The sequence below is a fragment of the Saccoglossus kowalevskii genome, chromosome 12, assembly GCF_978046115.1.
Source record: "Saccoglossus kowalevskii chromosome 12, keSacKowa6.1, whole genome shotgun sequence".
Classification (NCBI taxonomy): Eukaryota; Metazoa; Hemichordata; class Enteropneusta; family Harrimaniidae; genus Saccoglossus; species Saccoglossus kowalevskii.
Genome location: NC_140652.1, coordinates 19003360 through 19026937, shown reverse-complemented (window position 1 = coordinate 19026937; position 23578 = coordinate 19003360). Strand labels below are relative to the sequence as shown.

At 34.4% G+C, this 23578-nt stretch overlaps 1 protein-coding gene across 1 annotated transcript; it reads left to right on the top strand.

The window, feature by feature from the left end:
* Positions 1-7060: 7060 nt before the first annotated feature.
* On the top strand, positions 7061-18876 carry LOC102803556 (Na(+)/citrate cotransporter-like). The gene is made up of 13 exons (XM_085505936.1): positions 7061-7198; positions 8556-8821; positions 11560-11704; positions 12433-12533; positions 12640-12825; positions 13312-13431; positions 13732-13848; positions 14436-14540; positions 16255-16343; positions 16534-16646; positions 17286-17447; positions 17564-17701; positions 18718-18876. The coding sequence occupies exons 1-13, from the start codon at positions 7061-7063 to the stop codon at positions 18874-18876; spliced, it is 1839 nt and encodes a 612-aa protein (XP_085362062.1).
* The last annotated feature ends 4702 nt before the right edge of the window (positions 18877-23578 follow it).

Genomic DNA, 23578 nt, shown 5'->3' with positions numbered 1-23578 from the left:
CCATGACCAATATCTTCATGGAAATATAACGATAATAAAATTGAAATGCCTGTCGTAGTTGAAGAATATTGGTAAGACATTCATTGTAGATAAAGACGTATTTATTACCCTATCAAGCGAGGATAATAAATAAAAATAAAAACAAAAGAGAAGTGTCAAAAAAATAAACAAAAGGGTCTTAACATATGATGATGTGTTTTAATTTGGGATTAGTTCACGCACTGATAATTGGCGGAGTGGGACATCAGTTGGAACGTATATTCCATTGGTATTGGTTAAACACATGGAGACGTGAGTGCGCTCTATATTTAACTTTCCTTCATTTGACTTCACATGACCTTACTTCACTTGAAGGTAGATACGTCAATGACAAAAACGTAATGACTGATAACAATTATAATTCACGATAATTATTGGTCACATATGGGACGAAGTAATCTCGAGGTAATCAAGAGTTTCAACACAAACGCATAGACACGGCGTGAACAATGTCATAGCGGCAAATTAATTTATGTACTCACATCGTTCGTGAACATCACAATGTTCGCTGCAACGCCACCATGCGGTTGTACATCATTTATTTTGTTATCGTGCAAACTGTTTTTTTTGTCTACTGGGCTCTAACTCATGCAGATCTGCTGCGCTTATTAGCATAGACCGATTTTAATATAGTAGATATTTGAATGTAAAATATTAATAAATTATTAGATAATGAATAAATGCTCAACAAAATTCAGGCGATATTGAGATCATGTAATTATATCAACAAATTGTTTATATTATACTTATAAACAAACATAAAATTTGGTGTTGTAGAACAACACATGATAATAAACGTCGCGCATTTAGCAACTCACAATGTGAAAATAAACCGGAACTCTATAATGAGTATTATTATACAACTGTCACCATAACACCATAAGTTAAAGCGTGCCGTTATTTGTGCAGTATTTTACAGGGTATTTTCATTCTGCCTTATAAAAAAACGCGAATTCCAAATATGGAATGATTGCGCGCGTATGCCTCCTTTAATAATTCAAACATGGCTAACACCAGGGTTTGACCGGACTCAACACGAAGAAGTTTGCTGATTCCGTTCTAAGCTTCTTGGGTTTCAGCATTCTCATGATGTATTTTTGGAGCGAAAATATGTACAATAATAAGGTTAAGTTATTCTAATAAGCAGTAACATATACCAACACCAATACAATTTATAAAGAACACGTTAGACAAAATGGATAGAACACAAGTAAACTAATTTAAACACATATATATGACAATATCAACTTGAATTCACTATGCGTATTGTTATAGTGAATATGATTAAACATTAATAAACGAAACGCCAACTTATATTGGGCAAAAGCTCACATTATGCGGCAAATATTGAGCAGAAAGTCCATTATGTGTTGAAATTGAGTCAATCATTGTTATTATCTTGTAACAGTTGGTATCCGGTGTACATGTACGTGGTCAATCTTCACACAATTTCATGAGGGTTTTCAAACCATCAAGGTAGATGTTTTTGGTAACTGTCTTTTCCTGTCCTGTCCGACCCTCTCCTGAAAATTAGAGGCATAGCCAGTGAATGAACATATTTAGAAAGCTAGTGGGTGTTAGGCATCCTAGAAGAAGAAGCAACAGTGAATGTAATGTAATTGTATAAATAAAATAAAAAAAAACACGTGCACACAGGATACTGTTTGTTTATGTTTATGATTGTGACATTTACCGAGAAGGTGACGCTGAGGAAATACATGTTACGTTTGTCTTTGTTCACAAATAATGTAGTAATACCCACTACAAAAAAAGAACAAATCTTTCTGTACTGACGTTCTATTTCCACTTATCGCATTTGCTTGGATAAATCATTCCAGGGTAATCTTAGTTAAATATGTTAGATACGACTCAGTGTGGAGGCAACGACCAGGACAGTGGCATCAGTTTTGGAATCTAGAAGCGCGCATTCTAGATGGGACGCTGCGACCGAGCGTGCTTCAGCGTCCAGCGCAGACAACGACAACTGCATTGTCTGATTTCGATATTCAAATATGTTGTTATTGGTAATGAAACATTTTATTTGATGCCGATGTTAGTATTAAATATTTTTTGCGCAACAATTTATCTTCTTTTTAAATAGCTTCACCTTTTATTCGTTTTCGACAGAAATATTTTATTCATAACCATAGTACAGGGCATTGATGCTCAATGATGGGACACATTATCGCGTATAATCTGCTGCAATCACGTCAAACAATTCACTGGTATTGATAATGCCATAATATAATTACTAATATATCCAAACGTGCTGTGTTATAACTCATCACGTAACAGATAGTTAGTCTATGTCTGAGTCTGTACTTACAATGTTATGATTACAAGCCGAATAAAAAAAGGTAAATTTACAATTATAATTGTTATTTTGCAGCATTTCCTTGGCCCAAATGTCAAAAAAAAAAATGTAAAATATAATTAAGTATGTAATCACTAAAGCAATTTTATTGTTTTCTAGTCAATCTATCATACTTTGTTTCCCTGGTCGAAGTAACTGACTTAAGAAGAAGCAGGCGACAGAAGGTGGTATTATGACCGTATTACGCAAACTATATGACGAACTGGGCGCTATTAATTACTCACATTGATATCGTTTCTCAAACACATATATTGTTTATATCAAACGTAATACACTCTATGCTAGAACGTTTGTCGAAGGGGACCGCTATATACCGACAGCGACTCTAGAGACTACGTAATATCTTCAACCCTCAACAGTATTCAAGTTTGTATGACCTTTTTACATCCAATCATAAATCAAATAAATACATTAGTTGACTATTTTTGCAATTAGATTTATGTTCATGTTTCTTGTGCTAATAGTTATGTGGCTCTTCAAAGACCCCCTGTTTGTGACTGGTTGGACATCATTGTTCAAACTAGGGTGAGTGAATATTCAATGTTTAATCATGTGAAAATTGAATGCATGTTTTTTTTGAATATATGATAATGCAAGACGCTTTATTGAACTGGTAACAATTTTATTTCAACTATTAAATGCCAATACCTAACCACAAACAATTTGCGACCAAACGTATATAAGACGTAACTAAAGACTAATTTATTTCAAACTTCAATGTTTCCCCATTATCTTTTTACTTTTACAGCGATATTTGCTAGTATCTAATTTTCAATAGTACATGAGCAATGTTTAAAACATATAATAACGAGTGTGGCATTATGGCGATCAAGTAGAATTCCAATCAGAGTGATGAATATGGAAATCATTATAAATATTATATTACTGCCACCAAACCTCCCTTGTGAACGCTTGGCTTCATTTATGTTTTTATCTGGCTTTGTAAGAAACAGTCCCTTCACTGTTGCAGCTATTATTCTATGTTATATTATGCTAAGTACAAGACCATCGCCATCACCGCATTGCACTCGTAAGTAGACACTGCACATACCATACAGATAGGACTATTTTTATTATGATGAAATATTGTTAAATTTAGAAGGATCTATTTGGAATTTATGTTTGATACCAGCTAATATTTTACTAGGATTTTCAATATAACCATATCCAGTATAGACGGCGATTGTTCATTTGAAAGTTATAATATACTTTACTTTATATGGAAGATGATATTGACAAGTTCGAACAACTGCTAGACTGGCAATATGTAGTAGGTCGAGTACCCTGGGATATTATATTGTTGGCAAGAGGAGGAGTCTCGATTACAGTAGGAGTCAAGATAAATGTGTAGTATAATCATAAAACATTAGAGTGTAAATGTTGTTATTCCCACTGTTTCGTAGGTCTAGTTTGATATTATTGTTGATTAGAAGAAGTTCGGAGGTTTAATTTTATACTTTATGAGGAGAACATCATTACTATATTTTAATCATTGCTATATCCACCCCTATGTTCACATGAATTTTGTCGACAAAAGCAGAACAATACGTAACACATGTGAGACAATATCAATAAGACGGTACTGCCATGTATAACTGTTGATTTCCAAGCTTACCTATACTATGGATTCGTTCATATATTCAGTTTTGTGGATAATGCGGTCTTAAAAGATTGTTAGCCAGTAATTACCTTCGGAATTTCTGTCAAGTGGTTATTTGGCTATATGATGAATATAAAATGTTAACCGTGCCCTTACACTCGAGTGTATAGTAGTACACAATATATGCGGCACTAATGTCAGGATTGAATGTGGATTGGTTTATACAACTGTTTGTACATTTTTTTTTTGATATTTGTATAGATCAGTAATATAATGTTGTGTTCCGTGTCAACTATAACTCCTCTCAGGAATCTGGTTTTGACCTGTTGATAGCTGACACGTGAGATGTTTTCAACTCTTGGGACCTGTGTATAATGTTGCTCATCACAACCGCTATGGATTCCCTGCTTAACGAATTGTTAAGTCGTGCAGTGTACTTGAGCAGTAGTCTACATATTGTTTACGTAACGGTAAAAACTATTTTATTCTGAACGTAAGTGAGATTTGCATTAACACATATACTAATTGTGATGAGTGATTCGTTATATATGTATGTTCATTTCATAATTGTATATTGCAGGCACACGTGAAAGGAATTCAGGCAGCCAATCTGTCATGTTTGCCTTCAAAGCAATGCTGATGTCGTGCAAAGTCGTTACAGTTCCCACTATAGTGTATCAATACTTTTCTTAACAATGGTGATATTTTATGTCCAATTCCACATCCAAACTGGCGCACTGTCTTCCTCCTTTAATTTAGAGAAGTAGGTCCATGTACACTCGCAGTCCCGAAATGTATATGCATATTTTATTTGTATTGTATATTTGACAGCCTTGGTTAAAAATGTGTACCTCAAGTAAAACTTGCTTTAAAAAGTGTTGAAATACATTGAAAATTGCAAATGTGGCAGTATCTTTATTTAATCGACAATTACAACATTTACAATTACAAAACATTATTTGCTGCTCAGGGGAGACCAATGCACTTGGATTGTACTAGGTGAATGACTAGCCACAAAGCGTTACAGTAGGTTCTAATAAAAATAAAATTATTGATTATTGCCTTGTGTCTTGTAACACTTTTGGCTATGTTGGTTCGTGGTTTATCTACAAAAGAATTGCTTGGGAACAATACGTTATGCAATTAAATATGGAAGTAGGTTTGTGTGAAACACACCAATCATTCCAAGTATATACCTTATCGTTTGATATGTCTCAAAATAATTGTTTTATAAAGTTATTTACGTTGTGGATGTTAGAAATTTAAACAGTCGGTCACTAACACCGTAAATGTGTAAAATGGGCAAATGATTATTGTATCGCCCACTTAATTGTATCTATCCCTTAATTTCAGTTCATATAATGCAGAGTACATAATATTTCACAGATTTTCATGTTTAGATAATTTACCCAGTGTTGTGGTTATAAGTAAATAAGTAATCATTTTTGCATTATGTAAAAACAAATGTAGCCATGTAACCACATTAATGCATTGTAGTAAAATTATATGAATTAGTGTTACCCTCAAGGAAGTTGAACAAAGATTAACTATTTTACCATTCATTTATTGGGGATGTTTTTTAATTTCATTTGTATATTCCAACTTGTAGGCCAAGACGGGAGTGATGCTGACATTTCTGTGTCCATTACAAATATTTCTATGAAGAAATTTGGTTGGAAGTTCTTCAGTGTTGATACTGTACATGCTTGGGCTGTAATTGACCAAGTCAATGGGATAACAACTGTGGCAGCGATCACGATATAATTCTCAACATTTCTCGACACATTGATTACTGTACTCGATTCATTATGTAATTAAAGGAAAGACGTACTGTATTAAAATTTACTATAATTAGTTGAACTGTGCTTAATGAAAAGATGGGAAATCAATTGACAGTTGAGTGTCAATTTTCAGACTGACGTTAAAATAACAATCGATGATTTGAATGCAAAATTACATTGCTGAAATGAATGTATCTTGAGAACACGGCTAGATTTAAGTCATTTAGTCATATACGCTAATGAAAATTTATGAAGTAAGTGAGAACATATGATTATAATTCGCTTTGGCATTACTTGTATGTGAAGAAAAAATTCTGTATTTTTGGTAGTAGTCAAATGTCAGTTGCGGAGTGCTAACTTGTGTGTCATTCAACGAATTTGCTTTTTTTTTCAAATAACTAGTTATAATACAGTACATGTACATGACACAGAATACTAAACAATTTGGCCTTCATTGGTGTATACAAAACAAAATAAAATGATAGGTTTATGAAATATACCAGAGAGGTATAACTACCACTAGATTAACCACAGTAAGAACGCATTAGGTTTTATCTGAAATCTGATTAACTCCAATTCGATATAAAATGTGTTACGTTTTGTTCAGCTAGATATATTTCCGCTACAGGCGGCAGTAGGTAAATAGGGATTAGGTCGTAATACCCAGTTAGCAACACGCGGGGATTACTAGGAGCGCAACTATATCCGCAAATATGTCCGTTGTGATACGCGTTCAAGCCGAGTAAATTACTACGACAAAGTTAACAAGAGGCTACTGTGAGTAATCATATTGAAAGGTACATTGCGACGTGTAAACATTCGGTTGAACAATAATTTATCATTTTGACAATACGTGTGGATAAGAGCTAATGGTAAATAGAACATGAAATGATATATTTTGCAAAGTGACGGGGTACGCCCCCTCCCATTTATAGGGCACGTACATCCATTGGAAAACAAATTGAGGTATCAATAGGCGATTAATATTCTGAATTATTACATTATGGTAATGTGTATTTTAACTAATTTAAATGGTGCTATTTGCTGGTAATTGGTTTCACATCTCAATTTATTTATTATCTTTCCATATTCACGACCTTGAAATGTCAACTATTACAGTGTTCACTGATTAATAGTGTTTAACTAACACTTTCTTCTACATGCCGACCTAACTTCAGTGCTGTCGACATTCTGTCAGATACACTATAAAATCACTCTCGTGTCTATGCCAAAGAATTTTTTTAGTTTAGTTGACAACTTTGTTCTATGGGGCAAGGACGTGTGGTAGAAGAACCTTTTGAAATGAACGTGACGAAATTTTTGCAAAAGAAGTATAAGCTTATATTAGCTTTCACTATTCCGCTCGCACTGAGTCCGATTCTAGTTTTCTTTAACGATTCAGAGGTAAGAAATTAATGATAGTATACAAAAAAATTATTTGGCATTGCATATTTAGTGACATAGTTTCCTTCGTTTTGTGACTGTACAAATACGCTTGTTCATATCTATGATGGAAATTAAGCCTCTCAAGCCCAGCAATGCAACGTCAAAACAATCTCAAGCGATGTATGACTATCACTGTCTGAACATCGACATGGACTTGCATGCTCAAGTTAATGAGTTGAAGAGGTTTGTGAGTCAAGCTTGAGTAGTTACATTTCAACCACAGAGAGTACAGTCATTATATTGCACGAACAATATGCTAGTGTTACGGGGTGGATTCACAATAAGTCAAAGTTCTTATCTTTATTTGTAATCTCACTGTTAATAAGCCCAATTCGCACCTGTCCACTAACTATGATTCACAGGAGACACTTTTCATGTTTATCAATGCAAACGGAATATGTGCGAGTTTATTATGATTTCATTACATATCGTAGAATCAAAACATACCGTGTATAGTTCGGGTGGCTTATAATAAAATGTGTGAAAGGGAGAGGTATCGATAAACAAAATAAACGACTGTTAATTATAGTATATTATCTTCAGATGGTTGAACATTTCCAGTAAATATTGATGGGATTTATTCCTACTGAAAACTGTAGTAGATCAGGCTACCAAGACCAGGTTTATCATTTTTCTACAAACTTTCCACACGCATTACCAAGCAAAATTGATTCTGTTGGATGTTATGCAAAGACACGCACAAAAAGTATAAAGTTTAATAAGCTTTAGAAGCGTAAAGTGTCTAGTCAAAGTGAGTTGAAAATTTGAGTAACTAGGTATCAGTCAGGTTGAAATGATCCGGAGTGATACTGAGCATCGTCGGCGATTGTTCAATCTTCGTGACGTATCGTGTCACTGAAATCTAACCTAAATTGATTATGCATAACATAATTAAATTCCAAATACTTTTACACAGATAAGTAAGAATACAAACCATGAATCATTATAATTCTAGTATAATTAGTTTTCTTAATATGCTAAGTGGGATGTGTAGGGAATGTTTTTAAGATATGTTTTAAAATAGCAATATGAATACATATACGTTATTATGTCCATGTCAACGCACAGGATTGTTAATCACTGTGCTTTGCAGCACAAACAGTTGATAACCATAGGACATCAAGTTAATGCAGCGGTCTGTGAAACAGTTCAAAATGCATATGACCACAACATTATTACAATTAAAATTAAATAAAAAATATAAAAACCGTCTGACATCAATATAATGTGCGCTTACAGTTTTTGTAAATGTTTTTTTTTTTTTTTTGAATGAACATTTAAAATGTACTTAATTACCAAATTTTCATTTTTTAAGCCAGCGAAATGTACGTATGTGTTGCTGTTAATGGCCTTCTACTGGGTGTTTCTTCCGATCCCGGTCTGCATAACGGGACTCATCCCCCTGGTGATGTTTCCGGTTATGGGTATCGTGTCTATGGAGGACGTTTGTAAGACTTTTATGACAGAGAGCGTCATATTACTCATTTCGGCTATCATAGTCTCATCAGCTGTTGAGCGTTACAACTTGCATCGTAGGCTTGCGCTACGTACGCTACTGTTTGCAGGATCTGAACCAAAGCGGTAAGTTAAATGATCAAGAAAAATGCTAACCGCCGATCTTCTATTATTAAATTATTACATGTATACCAGCGCATAACTACTTAGATATATACCGTAAGTAGATTTAAAAATTTAAATTTGAAAATTATATATCATTGATATGTAGAAATATTTCAAATTAAATTACATTATTGGGCTACTTTAAGATATACCCGAGTCTTTATTATTGAATATTAAAATGTTGCTTTGTCATGATAATCAGTCTGTCATTCACATGCCATATATTAATATTTACTTATTTGAATAATAGCCCATGTGACGGTTGATAGGAACATACGACCCTGATTTTGTACATCAATTTTTTTCACGTCACCATGGTTACACGGTGAACGCGATCAAGGAAAACACATTGTGAAAAGGACATAATTTCTTAGACTCTCTTGCTCTCAAAGTAATCTCAGCGGCATTTACATCGAAAGTCTTTTGTATGTTCAGAAAGCCTCTGCCTATTGGTCATATAAAAACTATTCTGTAGTGTGTGGGATTTGTACCTTCGTGTGATCTATTTCATATAGACACATGCGTTTAGCGCATTAAACAGTTGTCTAGTGGTAGAATAGTGGGCACATCGGCGTGTGTCTTATTGGACTGTTGTTTTTCTCATTCGTTTTATTTTATGGGTCAAACACACATAATCACACGCAATCTGATTAAAATCTGTTGTATTGTACGGCGTGTATTTTATTTTATATAATTCTTTTACTTTTATTTTTTTTAAATTATTTTGTATTTTATATTTTTTATGTTTTTTGTTACGTACTTGTGATTCGGTATAATGTTAGCATACCTCTGAATCAATGCCAATGTAAGGAGATTTCAACGATAGCTCCTCTGACTGGTTTGGTCAACGAATCACATACCTCCTTCTTTAGCGCAGCCGATGACGTCAGTTCATGATCAGAATCAGGTCACAAACACACTTAAATAAAATGGCGGATTATACCGCCGTTAGCGATGAACACGATCGGGAAAAACACGGCTTTTCGGTAAGTAAATCATTGCCATATGCAACAAAAGTCATGATCTATAATGTTTATGTTAATATTGTTGCTTAAATGGTTTCAGTTTAGGTCTTGTATAATTATTCCGGGAGTGGCGATTTTTTTTCCACCGGTTCTAACGAACACTGGTATATTTATTTATTTGTTTACCCCAAGAGACAGGTTATGTTTTGTTGACTAATGTGAATATTCATTAATGTACCAACATTTTGTACAATAGCTCCTTGTTTAAGTAATTGAGATTATTTGGACTAGATCAAAGAAGTCTTTATTAGGAACACATCGCAATTGAGCAGGAAATATTTTTTGCTCTAATATTCTGCGTGTGAGTCGGTGGCCGTTATACAATTTAAAATCAGTTTGCGTCGTTTACTATAGCGCTTTACAGTCTTCTAATCATAATGATTTATTTATTCCATTCTAGATAAACTTGCCCAGTGCTTGGTGTAAAGTTGAAGTGATGACTGAATAATCGAGCCTTGGCTCGGGAAGTGTACACATTAGTTGGAAATGAACAAACTATTCAATTTAATAACAAAAAAAGTGTAAATTGCTGCGGAATCCCTTTTGTAAATAAAAAAATATATTTGTAATTTTTTTATTAAAGGCTTATGCAAGTTAATTTATTGAGCTATACATGAAATATGCCATACAGGAAGATTGACTGGTGATAGTGGTGTGGGAACAGTTTAATGACAATAATCCAAATTCTCATGGACAATCAAAGGGCAAACACAATTTGTGAGAAAATATATCAGATATTGCCAAAATGCGAAAAGTGTGTGCTTCTCACACTTTTAACAATTTGAGGTGTGAGTGACAGTAATAACACTGAAGTCAAACTAAATATTACTGAAATTTTAAATTTGCAGCTGTATTTTTGGACCAATCATAGTAGCCACCTCCAACATCCCCCCAACAATAATTTATGCTAGACAGGGCTTCGCGATCGGCAGTCAACCGCACATTTAGATCGCTGGAGCAATGAATATCTAGATGTTTTGTGCAACTTACAAAAATATGGTAAATAACATATCAGTAAAAGGAAAAATAAAATAAATTGTCCGCAACAAAACATGATTTCTAGCCTTCAAAGGCAAATGAAAAATATACCTATCTAACCACCTTTTCCTTGCATTTTCCCTGGTCAACTTTTGATTGAGATGGTTGTCTTCAAAATTAAACCCATGCGACGCAAAACGATCTTTTTTTCTTGCACATTGGAATTGTTTGTTAATTATTTTTGTCAAGTGGGTATGCCGTCGGCCAATATAAAAGGCTAGCTGTGATTGGCTGTAGCGTATACGAGATTTGAACGAGATTTATATAGGTATTGAGTCAGATCCTTGTTTGGCTGGCATTCGCAATTTTAATCAGATTGGAGCACAAGGTAATTATTTGTTTTTACCAGCCACAGGACAAGCATACTTTGCCCCCATTCCTATGTGCTCGACAGTTAAAAGTGCAGTCTGATTTACAATGGTTTACTTGACATATTGTCGGTTTTACTACACCTCTTGAGACAATACAACGTTGACTGAATGCACCATTGACCCAAGTGTTAGAAAACACGTTTACTCACATGTCAAATGTATGGTTTATAAAAAAAAAAAAAAAAAAAAAAAAAACTCACGTATATACTCACAATGGCCAGACCTAATTGTATTTGTCCTCTGACTTTTCATGTTTGTATTCAAGGTTATTATTGTCTCTGATGATTACCGCAGCGTTCTTGTCAATGTGGATTATGAATATGGCTGTTTATGCAATGCTATTTCCAATAGTACAAGTGTTGGTAGAGGAGCTCGAAAAACAAACTCGCCAGGACCACAGTAACAAAACGGTAAGGGTAAAGGTCATACAAATGTGTCAGGTTATTAATATACTTACACTGCACGCAAGACTGTTTTCAATATATTAAGAGAACGTTGGCGGCGCCGTTGATTAGAACAAATGTATGTTTGACTACTGACTCTATATGATAAACAACTAAACACTGTAGTAATCATGAAGGCCATTGCAATGAAACAATATTTTTGAAATCGTGATATCTTGCCATTGTTGTTTGTAAAGATTTACAGTACTACATGATCTACAATAGCGAATAAATGAAATATGAATATTGTAAGTTATTTATGGTTTTAATTCGCTCATTCTTCGTTGGTTTGCCTCCTTATTTTAAATATCCGAAAGATTGTAATAAGCAAATAATTAAAAAATAAAACTGGTAAATAACTTCCTATATTTTTTTATATCAAAATCAAATGTTACCAATGTTTCATATTTAGAGTCGATCATTTTGAGGAATGGGTTTCTTTTAAAATGCCTACAATTAATACACCATAACAAATCATTACTTTATTTCATTGTCGTTTATCTATGATTAAATTACTTGAAGCGATTTATTATAATGTCTCATAAAAGTGTGAAAAATCACACGTGAGATCCACGAAAAGGCATACACCCATTGGCGAAAACTTGTTACCTCAATTATGATATCACTGGATAGCATGTTGCATGATAAAAAATATAATTACTAAATCCAATGTGTTATACACTCTCAATATTTAGGGTATGGTGAACAGTGCTTATGAGCAAGAGCTTCATAAAAATGGAAAAGTAACTCGTGACGAGAATGCACTCGAAATGTCTGCCGTGATTGAGGAAAATTGGTAAGACTTTCCTTGCTGTCAAATGATAAATTTATCAGCCAATCAAGCGAGTAAGAGAAGATAATGAACTTGTTATTTCCAAATGGTTATTTTCATTTTCCTTCAGTACTGGTATGGACGAACAGCAGCAGAAAACCTCACACCCTGGTGACGTAACAAGAAATGATACAAAAGGGCCTTCACGCTTGATGATGTGTTTTAATTTGGGATTGGTTCAAGCACTGATAATTGGCGGAGTCGGGACATTAGTTGGAACGTTTTTGCCATTGGTATTGGTTCAAAACCTGGAGACGTGAGTGAGCTCTGTGTTCACCTTAGTTTTATTTGATTTAACTTTACTTGATTTGATAACAGATATGTCAATGACAAACACGTAATGACGGATAAACATGATCAATTGATTTTGTAGAAAAAATGATAGTCACACACGCGTTTTAGATGGTACGCTGTGATCGATTGCGCTATTACGTACTCACAGAACAGACGACGATTGCGTTACAGAATTGTTTGATTTCAATATTGAAATCCGTTGTTATTGGCAATGGACCTGATCATTTGATGCCGATTTCAGTATTAAATATAGTTTTCGCTTATTTTTAAATATTTCTTTCTTTATGCGTTTTTGAAAGAAACATTTTATACATATCCTTGGTAAAGGACATTGATGCTCAATAATAAGATACATTATCACGAACAATCTGCTGCAATGACGTAGTGAAATATATTGGTAATGATAATGCTATCATATAATTACTGATACATTCAAACGTCCTTATAGATATTATGGCCCAAGTGCGAAGCCGAATTTTGGGGAGTGGATGGTATATGCAATACCAACGCAGATAGTATGCTTGGCGCTTGCGTGGACCTGGTTGTCAACTTTTTTTTTGGATTTAGGGTGAGTATTAACTAGTAATTAGTGAACTTCGATGTGTGGAGTCCGGTCAAACTATGGTGTTTTTATTGTTAGTGAAATGTTTTCATATTTGAAATTCCCATTTCCTTATATGGTAGGATAAAATTACACTGTAAAATAACGCAAAATTACGGCACGCTATATCCTATGTCGTTACTGTGATAGATGTATAATAATAATTTTTATTTTGTATTATTTTCTTAGCTCAAATGTGACATAGAACTAATAAATTGTAAAATTAAATAATCCATACAATCACGAAATCGTTTTCTTACTTTCTAGACAATCAATATTACTTTGTTTCTCTGGTCGAAGTAACTGTCTTAAAAAGAAGCAGACGGTAGAAGGTGATATTGTGGCTGTATTACGCAAACAATATGACGAACTGGGCGCTATTAAGTACACACATTTATTATAAATCTCGTTTCTCAACACATTTATTTGTTATATATCAATAGTGATACAATCTATCCCATAACGTTTGTCAGGTGTGGCTGCTCTATACTAACAGGAACAATTGACAAAATTTAACAAAATCTTTTCCGCCCTCAATTGTATTAGAATTTGTAGGACCCCTTCACATCCAATCAAATACATACATCACTTGACTGTCCTTGCAAATATAAAGCTAACATTGCTTTCTTTTCTATATCACGTGAGACTGTAACCTTAGAATGTGCTATTAACTTTACAAGGAATGATGAAACTGCGCGTACATATGACTTATACTGAACCAATCAATATGAATAATAGAATCGCTAAATTATGCATTAATCATTGTATGAATGCACGGTTGCCATAAAGCTGCATGCGTTACCTGATTTACACGTTGTATGTTAATATAGTAGTCACACGTTTCTACGATATGTACTGTATAACAATTGCGTTGCATGTGCATTTCGATTGTGTTTAATGCTAGGGCGTCTCAACATGGACGAAGGAGGATTATTATAACGCATTCGAACTTTAATTATATATATTTGCAGGTGGTCAGAAGTAGTGGTTATCTTCATTTTTGTTGTGCTGATAGTTATGTGGCTTTTTGAGGACCCCCAGTTTGTGACGGGTTGGAGATCATGGTTCAAACCAGGGTGAGATAAATATGTAAAGAATAATTCTGTGAAAGTGGAATAAATAATTTAGCTCTATAACGGAAAATGAAAGCCGTTTGATTATTCCTCTAACAACAATTAAAGCCGTTCAATATTTCTGAAAAAAAAACAACAACATAAAACCAAAAACAAAAGAACAAGTCACTGTGTATTTTATCTCAAGTAAATGGATGCCAATACCCGGCGACCAAAGGCCTGACGTATCTAAGATATACGGATTTACTAATTAATTCAGAATTCCCACATTTTCCCACAATCGGATGACCGACAATGTTTGAGGTTTCTTCTTGCTTTTTCATTGAGATTTGCTAGTATATATTCATCATCACCATCATCATCGTTTACATCAAAAATGATAAAACAACTACCGGGAAGATATCATAATTAAATGTTTTAGGATTTGTTTACGGCAATCTTAAATGAAAGGCTATGTTTATGTGCAGATTATAATGGCGTGATATCCGATTGTCAGTCGGGTTTTCGAAAATAATCAGTACTATAGATAATATTTTTGTTTTGTATGCTATTGCAGGGAAGTAATTGGCAAAAAGTAGTGGTAAACTTTATTGCTTCTTCATGGATTTTTCTAAAGCATTCGACAGGATAAACCATTCACTATTATTATATAAATTATTAACAATTGGTATATATGGTAACATGTTTTGTATCTTGCGTTCTATGTATAGAAATGTTAAGTCATGTGTCAATTCTGAATCAAACATTTCAAGTTCTTTTGAATGTCCCTATTTGATTTAGTTTTTTTATTGACAAATTAAATTTGATGTTGTTTAACTCAAGAAATTTGTGGAATCAACAAACACGGGACTTTTATAATCTGTTCCCTTTACTTTATGCAGATGATGTAGCCATTTTTAGTGACTCAATTCCAAACCTGCAGAATTTGATCAATATTTTATCGTAAATTAGTAGCAAGTAGTGTATGAAAGTTAATTTAAAAAAAACACACAAAAAGGATGCGAGTTTAAAGTTGTTTTCTATTATAAGTATTTAGGTCTCGTGTTTTCTTCCAGGAACATTTGATCAAAAGCAGTTTCTACTTTAGCGGATCAGTCTGGGAAAACGCGCAGGATTCTTTCATCAGTATCTGTTAAACTTAATGGGGTTCATTTTGACACCCATTTCAAATTATTTTATTCAATTATATCTCCTATTCCTTGTTAAGGGTCTGAAATTTGGGGATTTCAATACTACGACCGAATTGACAAAGTACATAGAAAATGGTGCTGGATGCTACTTAGGCTCCCTCAAGATATTGCCAAAAAAACTAGTCGGAGAAAGTGGGCGACTGCCAAATTTTATTTCCATGCTTAAACGTTGTATTTTGTTTTGGCGTAGACTCTTAGAACTCCTCCTACGAGAATTCCCAGGCATGCAAATTCAATTTTTTGTAATCTCAATGACCTAGGAAACAATTGTTAACATATTAATTAGTTATACTAGAGAATGGTATCATATTCTACTTGTACCTGTTCAATTTTAAGCATTGTTTTGAAATATTTGTATATGTGCCAGTGGTCTAGAATATCATCATCATCAAACAAATCACAATCACAATTAAAAAAGAGTAAATCATCCTTAGTTTAAGTCCAGCACACACGCATATGTCATAACTATAATATTAATGCCACAAAACTAGGTGCTACGTTCTAGTTCCATTTTTTGTTTTATCTAGGTTTGTAAAAAGCAGTACTTTCACTGTTGCTGTTACTATTCTATGTTTTATCATCCCAAACAAAAGACCATCGCTGCCGCGTTGCACTCGTACGTAGACACAGTATATATACTATATAGAAAGGCATATTTTTTTACTATTGACGAAATATAATTAAATATAAATGGGTCTAGTTACGGTATTTAATCTTGATAATGTTTTACTAGGATTGTCAATATAAAAATATTCATTATTAGCGATAACTTTAAAAGCAATAACTTCCTTAACTTTATGTTGAAGATGATATTGAAAAATTTGAACCGCTGCTAGACTGGCAATATGTAGTAAGTCGAGTACCCTGGGATATTGTATTTTTCGCTGGAGGAGGAGTCTCGCTTACAGTAGGCATCAAGGTAAATTTGTTGTATAATCACCGAATCAATTAGAATGTAAATTGTGTTATTCATACTGTGTCTTATTTTAGACCAGAAGAAGCTTTGAACATCTACGTCTTTCGATTGGAGATGACATTTTTTACATCTTCAAATTTATAAATTGTGAGGAGGACGTTACTACGATGTTTGAATCAATGAATCACTGGGATATATACCCATATGTTCTTATGAATGTTGTTGACAGCTACAGAACAGTGCGTGACACAAAATCAGTAACAACGGTACTGCACGATCCCGTGTGCTTAAGCGTTGAACTCCAAGCATACATCTGCATTCAGTTTTGTAGATAATGTAGTTCGAACAATTGTTAGATGGTAATTACTTTCGAACTTTCTCGCAAGTGACTTACGGTTGCCCGTGATGAATGTAACCATGGACTTACACTCTGACTACAAATCCTTATTTAGTGCAGGATATGATGTCATCGGGTGTATAGCATTACGCAGTGCAATATATGCGGCACTGATGTCAGGATTGAATGTGGATTTATTTATAAAACTGTTTATACATTTTGTTGATATTTGTATAGATCACTAATGTAACGTTGTGTTTTGTGTCAACAGTAAATGACATTCATATTTTCATAACACTTCTCAGGAATCTGGTCTTGACCTGTTGGTAGCTGACAAGTTAGATTTTTTGAACTCATGGGACCCATGGATAGTGTTGCTGATCACTACCGCTATAGGTGCCCTGCTGACCGAATTTTTAAGTGGTCCAGTGTACGTGGGCCTTATTCTACCTATTGTCTACGTAACGGTAAAAACTATTTTATTCTGAACGTAAGGTTAATGTGAGTTTTGTATTACACATATACTAATTGTGATGAGTGATCCGTTATATGTATAAGTTAATTTCATAATTGTATATTGCAGGCACATATGAAAGGAATTCATCCATACTATTTTGCCATACCAATAACCCAGGCATCCAATCTGTCATTCTGCTTACCAGCAGCACATCCCTTGAACGCAATGCTGGTGTCGTTCAAAGTCGTCACAGTTCCCACCATGGTATGTATTTATTTTTCTTGAAAATCAGTGATATTTATGTCCATCTCTACATCTTCAGATGAAATGTTCATGTATGTTTGATAAACAGTCTCGGCTTTAAAAAGTGCTGAAATTACCTTAAAAAGTGCAAAAATGGCAATATTTTTTTTTATAATTGACTGTTATAAATGTTCACAAACAATTATAGTGGGGACCGCTATATTAGGATGCACCGATTATACAAATTGGTCATATAGCATTGCTTTAATTTTTGTAAATTGTTCACTCTATGTTGTTTCGTTGTTTATGTACAAAAGGCGTCCGTGATTTTTGTTTTCTCTTGACATTATTTGTCAATCATGCTGTTAGCTACGTAATCAAGTATTCAACACTTCGGGCGATTGGTTATGAAATAATAATGTAATGAAATATGTAATCTTGAATCTGTTTTTGTGTGTGAAACATATCAATGACATAGTGTAATCATTTAAAATTTAACAGACTCAATCTCCTATGTCTATTTATATCTGAAACTCCTTACAAACGGAAAAAGCTAAGATAATTTACCATTTTAGAACATAAGCAATCATGTGTAGCTTCGCGTTATGATATGTGTTATTAACTATTGAAAAATGTTATGCACGAGGTGGATGCCAGAAATTTAAACAGTCTGTCATCAACACTGTATATGTGTAAAATAAACAAATGATGTGTATCACCCAACGCTCACGAGCACAGTTCATATAATGCAAAGTACTTAATATTTTCATTTTATGGAATTTCATATTTAGATAAATAACACAGTGTTTAGGTTACAAGTCAAGGAGTAGTTATACACGCATTAAGTATAATAAAACAAATGTAGCAATACTGTCGTTGTAGTAATATGATATGAATTTATTTACCGTCAAGCAAGTAGAACATAGATTGATCTGTTTACCATTCATATATTCATGATTTATTTTTCGAGAGCTTATGATATGATTTCAATACAGATATTAATATATTACAATTTACTTTTATATTTCAACTTGTAGGCAAAGGTCGGAGTGATGCTGAACTTTCTATGTCTCATTATTACAAATATATCTATGAACACATTTGGTTGGAAGTTCTTCGATATTGATACTGTACCTGCTTGGGCTGTAATAGACCTCGTCAATGCGACAACAACTGTGGCAGCGGTCACGGTGTGACTCGGCTCACTGTAATCGGTTCATTCCGTAATTAAAAGAAAGGCGTTTGCTCTAGAAAAATATGCTACTGTTGCGATTCGTGTTATATTAAAAATATGGTTTTAATATTAATTTCCGAGTTCTATCCTTTAAAATTAAATTATGTAGCAATGTAAACAGTTTTTGGTTATCACAGTAATAAGTTCTACAATTGTTTTCAAACAAATTAATCTTGAAAAACAGATAAACAGATGGCAAACTAAAATAATGTTAAACAAACGACATGAACTGTGATTTATATTCTCGTTTCAAGTGTTTTAATTTTTAACTCCAATAACTGATATTGAATCTTTGTTATGTGTTTGCTTAGACAGTAATTAGGGCAAGCGTTGACATGGAAATTTCATTGTCAGTTGATTAATTTTGTTACCCATGGTTTTGGAATGATAACGTTTGTTAAACTTGAATTGTTCTTCCCTCCATACACTGCATATGTTTGTGATAAATATTAGTAGAAGCGTTCTAAATTTCAGCAGTGAACTCAGGGTACAGTTATGTTCTTTACGTAATTCTAGCCAAAAAACCATCCCAATATACTTGAGAAATATATTTAGCCCACCTTATAATAATATATCCATAATTATAATGAAATTTTTTATTGTTAGTTAAATTATGCATAATCAAAGGAGGGAAATGAATTTGAGTTGATCGTAAATTTGTAATATTGCGTTAAAAATGGCCTCAACCTGTTCAGCGTTGCTTTACTGAAATGTATGTTATCTTGTGAATTCGACTCAGGTGTAAATGACATTTAATGTATTGCAGCTAATATTTTTGAACGATGTATCGTATTTGAATAGTTATACACGTCAGAGGATTTATATACGGGTCGATAGCAGTATTGAAAACAAGGTCACATGTCCTTGGTATAGTATGTATTACTTTGAGTCAGCACTTTCATACAGACAAGTTGATATTTTATTGTTATCCGTTTACTTCAAACACACCATTTCCGGCTGGGGGGAAATCTCAAATTGTCACTAACAATAGTGTAACATGTCCGTTGTTTCTGTTTAGTGGGATTTTATTTATGAAATGTTAACAATACGATTATTTAGGGACTATGTGGGAACGCTTTAATAAACTTCTGATCATCATCCCCTACTTCGACAATGTCTCAGTTGTATCTTGAGGACGTTGCGCATTTAATCAGTTAACATATATCTGCTAAATGACTGATTTTCAATGTCGTTTTCCCGATCTGTATCATGTAGACTCTAGTAAAAGATGTGACTGTAATTTATGTAATTCAATCTGAAGTTTTGATCTGTGAATTAAAGATTTAGTTCTGCAAATTTGAAACCATTTCTTGTTAATCAGAATTGTTGTCCCATAAATTGGTCTGTCACGAGAAATTAACCAAGTATAAATGAAATAGCCTGTATGATGCCGATATATCGAGCCCCTTAACTGTCGCATTGATGTATTTCTTTATTCATTGGTAACCGACAGCAAGGATAATCAGAGTAATATAATATTTTTCTTTAAATGTACTTTGGCCTGCATTTGAAATGCATACAAACTGTAACACATATTTCATTGGTGTTTTTTAGCTCTTGTGTGATCGGTCAATGCAAGGACAGCTCTTCAAATTCTGTGTTTTACACCCTTTCAATGTGGGCCTTGTTTTACTCCGGGGTTACGTCCAAAGGACTGTAGGAGAGTTATGCTGAGCACTAGAAAACTTTCAATCATCATTTTTAAACACAACAAATTAAGATGTTTCGATTACAATGACAGGTTTTCTATGCAGATCATTGAACACCAGGATCGAACGCCGAAAACGTACACAATGCACTGTGGTGCCGGGTGAAGGTGTAATGGGAAGTTTGTTTCAGTTCGGCGGATTATTTATAAAGTTTAAAATGACACAAATTAGCCTTTGAAAAAATGAATTTATCACCAACAAATAAATGAATATAAATGTTGTTACAATTTCGAATTACTTTTTATAATATTCATAATGAACTTCATCTGTATTTTGGAATACCAAATTCAATAAAAATATAAAATGAATAAATAGAACAGCATTGAGGTATACAAATGATATGTGAGATGCAGACACAGTCACTTTATTAAAATCGGTGCGTCACACCTTCTCCCACAGGCAACATCAGTAGCGAACGTCACTCTCATTATGGAGATCTGTGTTGAAAAGTAATCTATTGTTGTAGTGATGTACGTGTTACAAACCTTCAGACGAGATTCGGTTGAACATATATTTGTCTCAGGGTGGGGACCGCTGGAATACAGTTGACTTCCGATTTCATGTGAGAGTGCACACATGTCGATGATGTTTAAATTCAAATATATATTCACCATTAGTAGATAACAAAAGCAAACACAGCAAACATCGTATAAGTTAATCACAATAGTTAGAAACCCCTTATCTCCCATTGACCAGTCCCTGACTATACCAAACACAATACATAAACATAACAGTTACACACATAGTATGGTCTGTATTAAACAATTTTGTCAGCTCTCAATATCAAAGGTATAAATATAACACTTAACTGTGTTTTACAGTACAGCAATATGGTAATTACACAAGAGTCACTGTGGCATTAGCGCATTATATGCCCAAGACTATCTAGTCAACATACAGCAACATAGTTCTCCGCTAAATACTAAACTGAATGTTCTGTCACTATGCAGTTCGCTGTCTATTCATACATCTGCATTTAAAGTAGCAGATGGTTCACTGCAATGAAACTTCTGTGTTGGCACCAAATAAAAATTTGAGCATAGCTTCCGCTGTATTGGTTACAGTTCATACACAATACATACAGACAACGGCATGTCCGTTCAACAAATCAGGTTCACTGCAATAATTCAATGTCACAATCGGCACAGATGGCATAAATAAAATACAGCTACAATATTCGTACACGAATCGATGTGAGAAGGGAGTCGCCAGTTTACTCAGACACAAATAGTACTCACAGTTCATTCTGTCGTTGATTAGTGGTGTAAAGTTCAACTTCCGCTTATGCCATGAGCGTCGCCATCTTGTTTCACTATTTACATCTCATGATTCGCGTGAGCGAGATCTGCATTCACGTTAGTGTACATTTCCATGTATGATTTTAGAAATCGACTCCAGAAATGATAATTCTGATCTCTGACTTCTCCACTGTTGAAAAACGTCACTCCTGCTGCGATTCGAGCTAGTCTATTCCCACTCACTTTCTTTTTGATTGTCATGCGGTCTTGGATCTTCCTCCTTCACTCCCTAAGCTAGTAAAAAACTTTTACACGATCACAAACTCTACTTAATTACACCAATGACACAAAGTAGGTCAACACGTTGTCAACAACAATGAACAACTCATGCAAAATAGAAACTGAACAAATATTTCTATGCACAAATTTAGCAAAAGTACAGCATTTCACCGTAAAGCAAAGTGGACCACCTAGCTTACTATATTGGAATTCTGTTTCAAAGAACCAACTCATGTATCAATAAGGTAGAACCGTCTAAGAACAATTGCCAACATGTGATTTCCAAATTGCATCATACTTACAAATAAACCTTGCATGTCGCAATGTGTTTCGTTTCTGTCAAGGGTGGAGCCAACCACATAAAATGGGATTTCTTCTAACTAACATGGCAAATAGTCAAATCCAAAATACCAATCACTAGAGATTTTCTTCTGAGTTACCTCACACAAGTGGTCAGGACCCTAAAATTGTGACAAGGACTCCTTTGTACCTCCTAGAATCATTGTACATTGCACACTAAGGGACAAGGCTAACCTTCCCCAAATCTCCCAGACTACTTTTAAATTACCCCTACGCATCACACTGCATACCAGCGTCCACAAGCTTAGACGACACAGGTCTGTGCTGGTAAACTCGTCTCTCCATTAAACAATCAGTCACTATCTAATAACATGCGTGTATGTCGAATCATTGTATGTGCATCATATCATACCATAAACCATAAGAAAACTGATCACAACATTTCTGCACCAGTACCAGTCAAAGCAGTCTCAAAGAATGACACAGCACCAACACCTCCCCGACAGTACTCTGCACCACCCAACATTGGGTTCAGCCTCACTTACAATGGGGCAAATGTATTGTCTTCCAGGACAATCAGCTTCTTCATTAGCACTACCCAACTCTCACTCACATAACGCAGGATTACTTATATTGCACAAGATTGTGGGATTATCTGCTTCTCCATCACTGTTAACCTGTTTCACACACATTGCATCTAGTATCTAAATAATACATAATGAGGCACAATTGTAGCTACCTAGAGCTCCCTCAAACCAATGTCTTGTTGGTAAGATGAAGGTGCTCAGTGACTGGCAATTTAACGTAGACAGGGGCGTCACCATCAACCCTGAGACATGGGCATCCAATCTTAGAACCCATGCATGCCTAACCACTACCACTGACACCCCTACATCTTTCTTTCACAACACTTCGCCATAATATCCATTATCATCTCCATCAGTGGCTTGTTGCTTCCTGGTTGATGCTTCTTCATGGAATGCATCTGACTGCACAGCCAGTGCACAGCCAGTGGAGGTGTCTCCTCCCTCGTACTGAACGATTCATCTGCGCCGCTTTCTGTGGGATCATATTTTACAAATTCTTCTGAGCTTCTTGCCTATTGTGGTTACATTGGCATCACAATGGCCTCTGTCTC

Coding starts and splice junctions, on each gene's coding strand:
- LOC102803556 (XM_085505936.1), top strand. CDS start 7,061: ATGGGGCAAGGACGTGTGGTAGAAGAACCTTTTGAAATGAACGTGACG. Junction 8,822..11,559: donor GCAGGATCTGAACCAAAGCG/GTAAGTTAAATG, acceptor TTTGTATTCAAG/GTTATTATTGTCTCTGATGA. Junction 14,541..16,254: donor AGATCATGGTTCAAACCAGG/GTGAGATAAATA, acceptor TGTTTTATCTAG/GTTTGTAAAAAGCAGTACTT.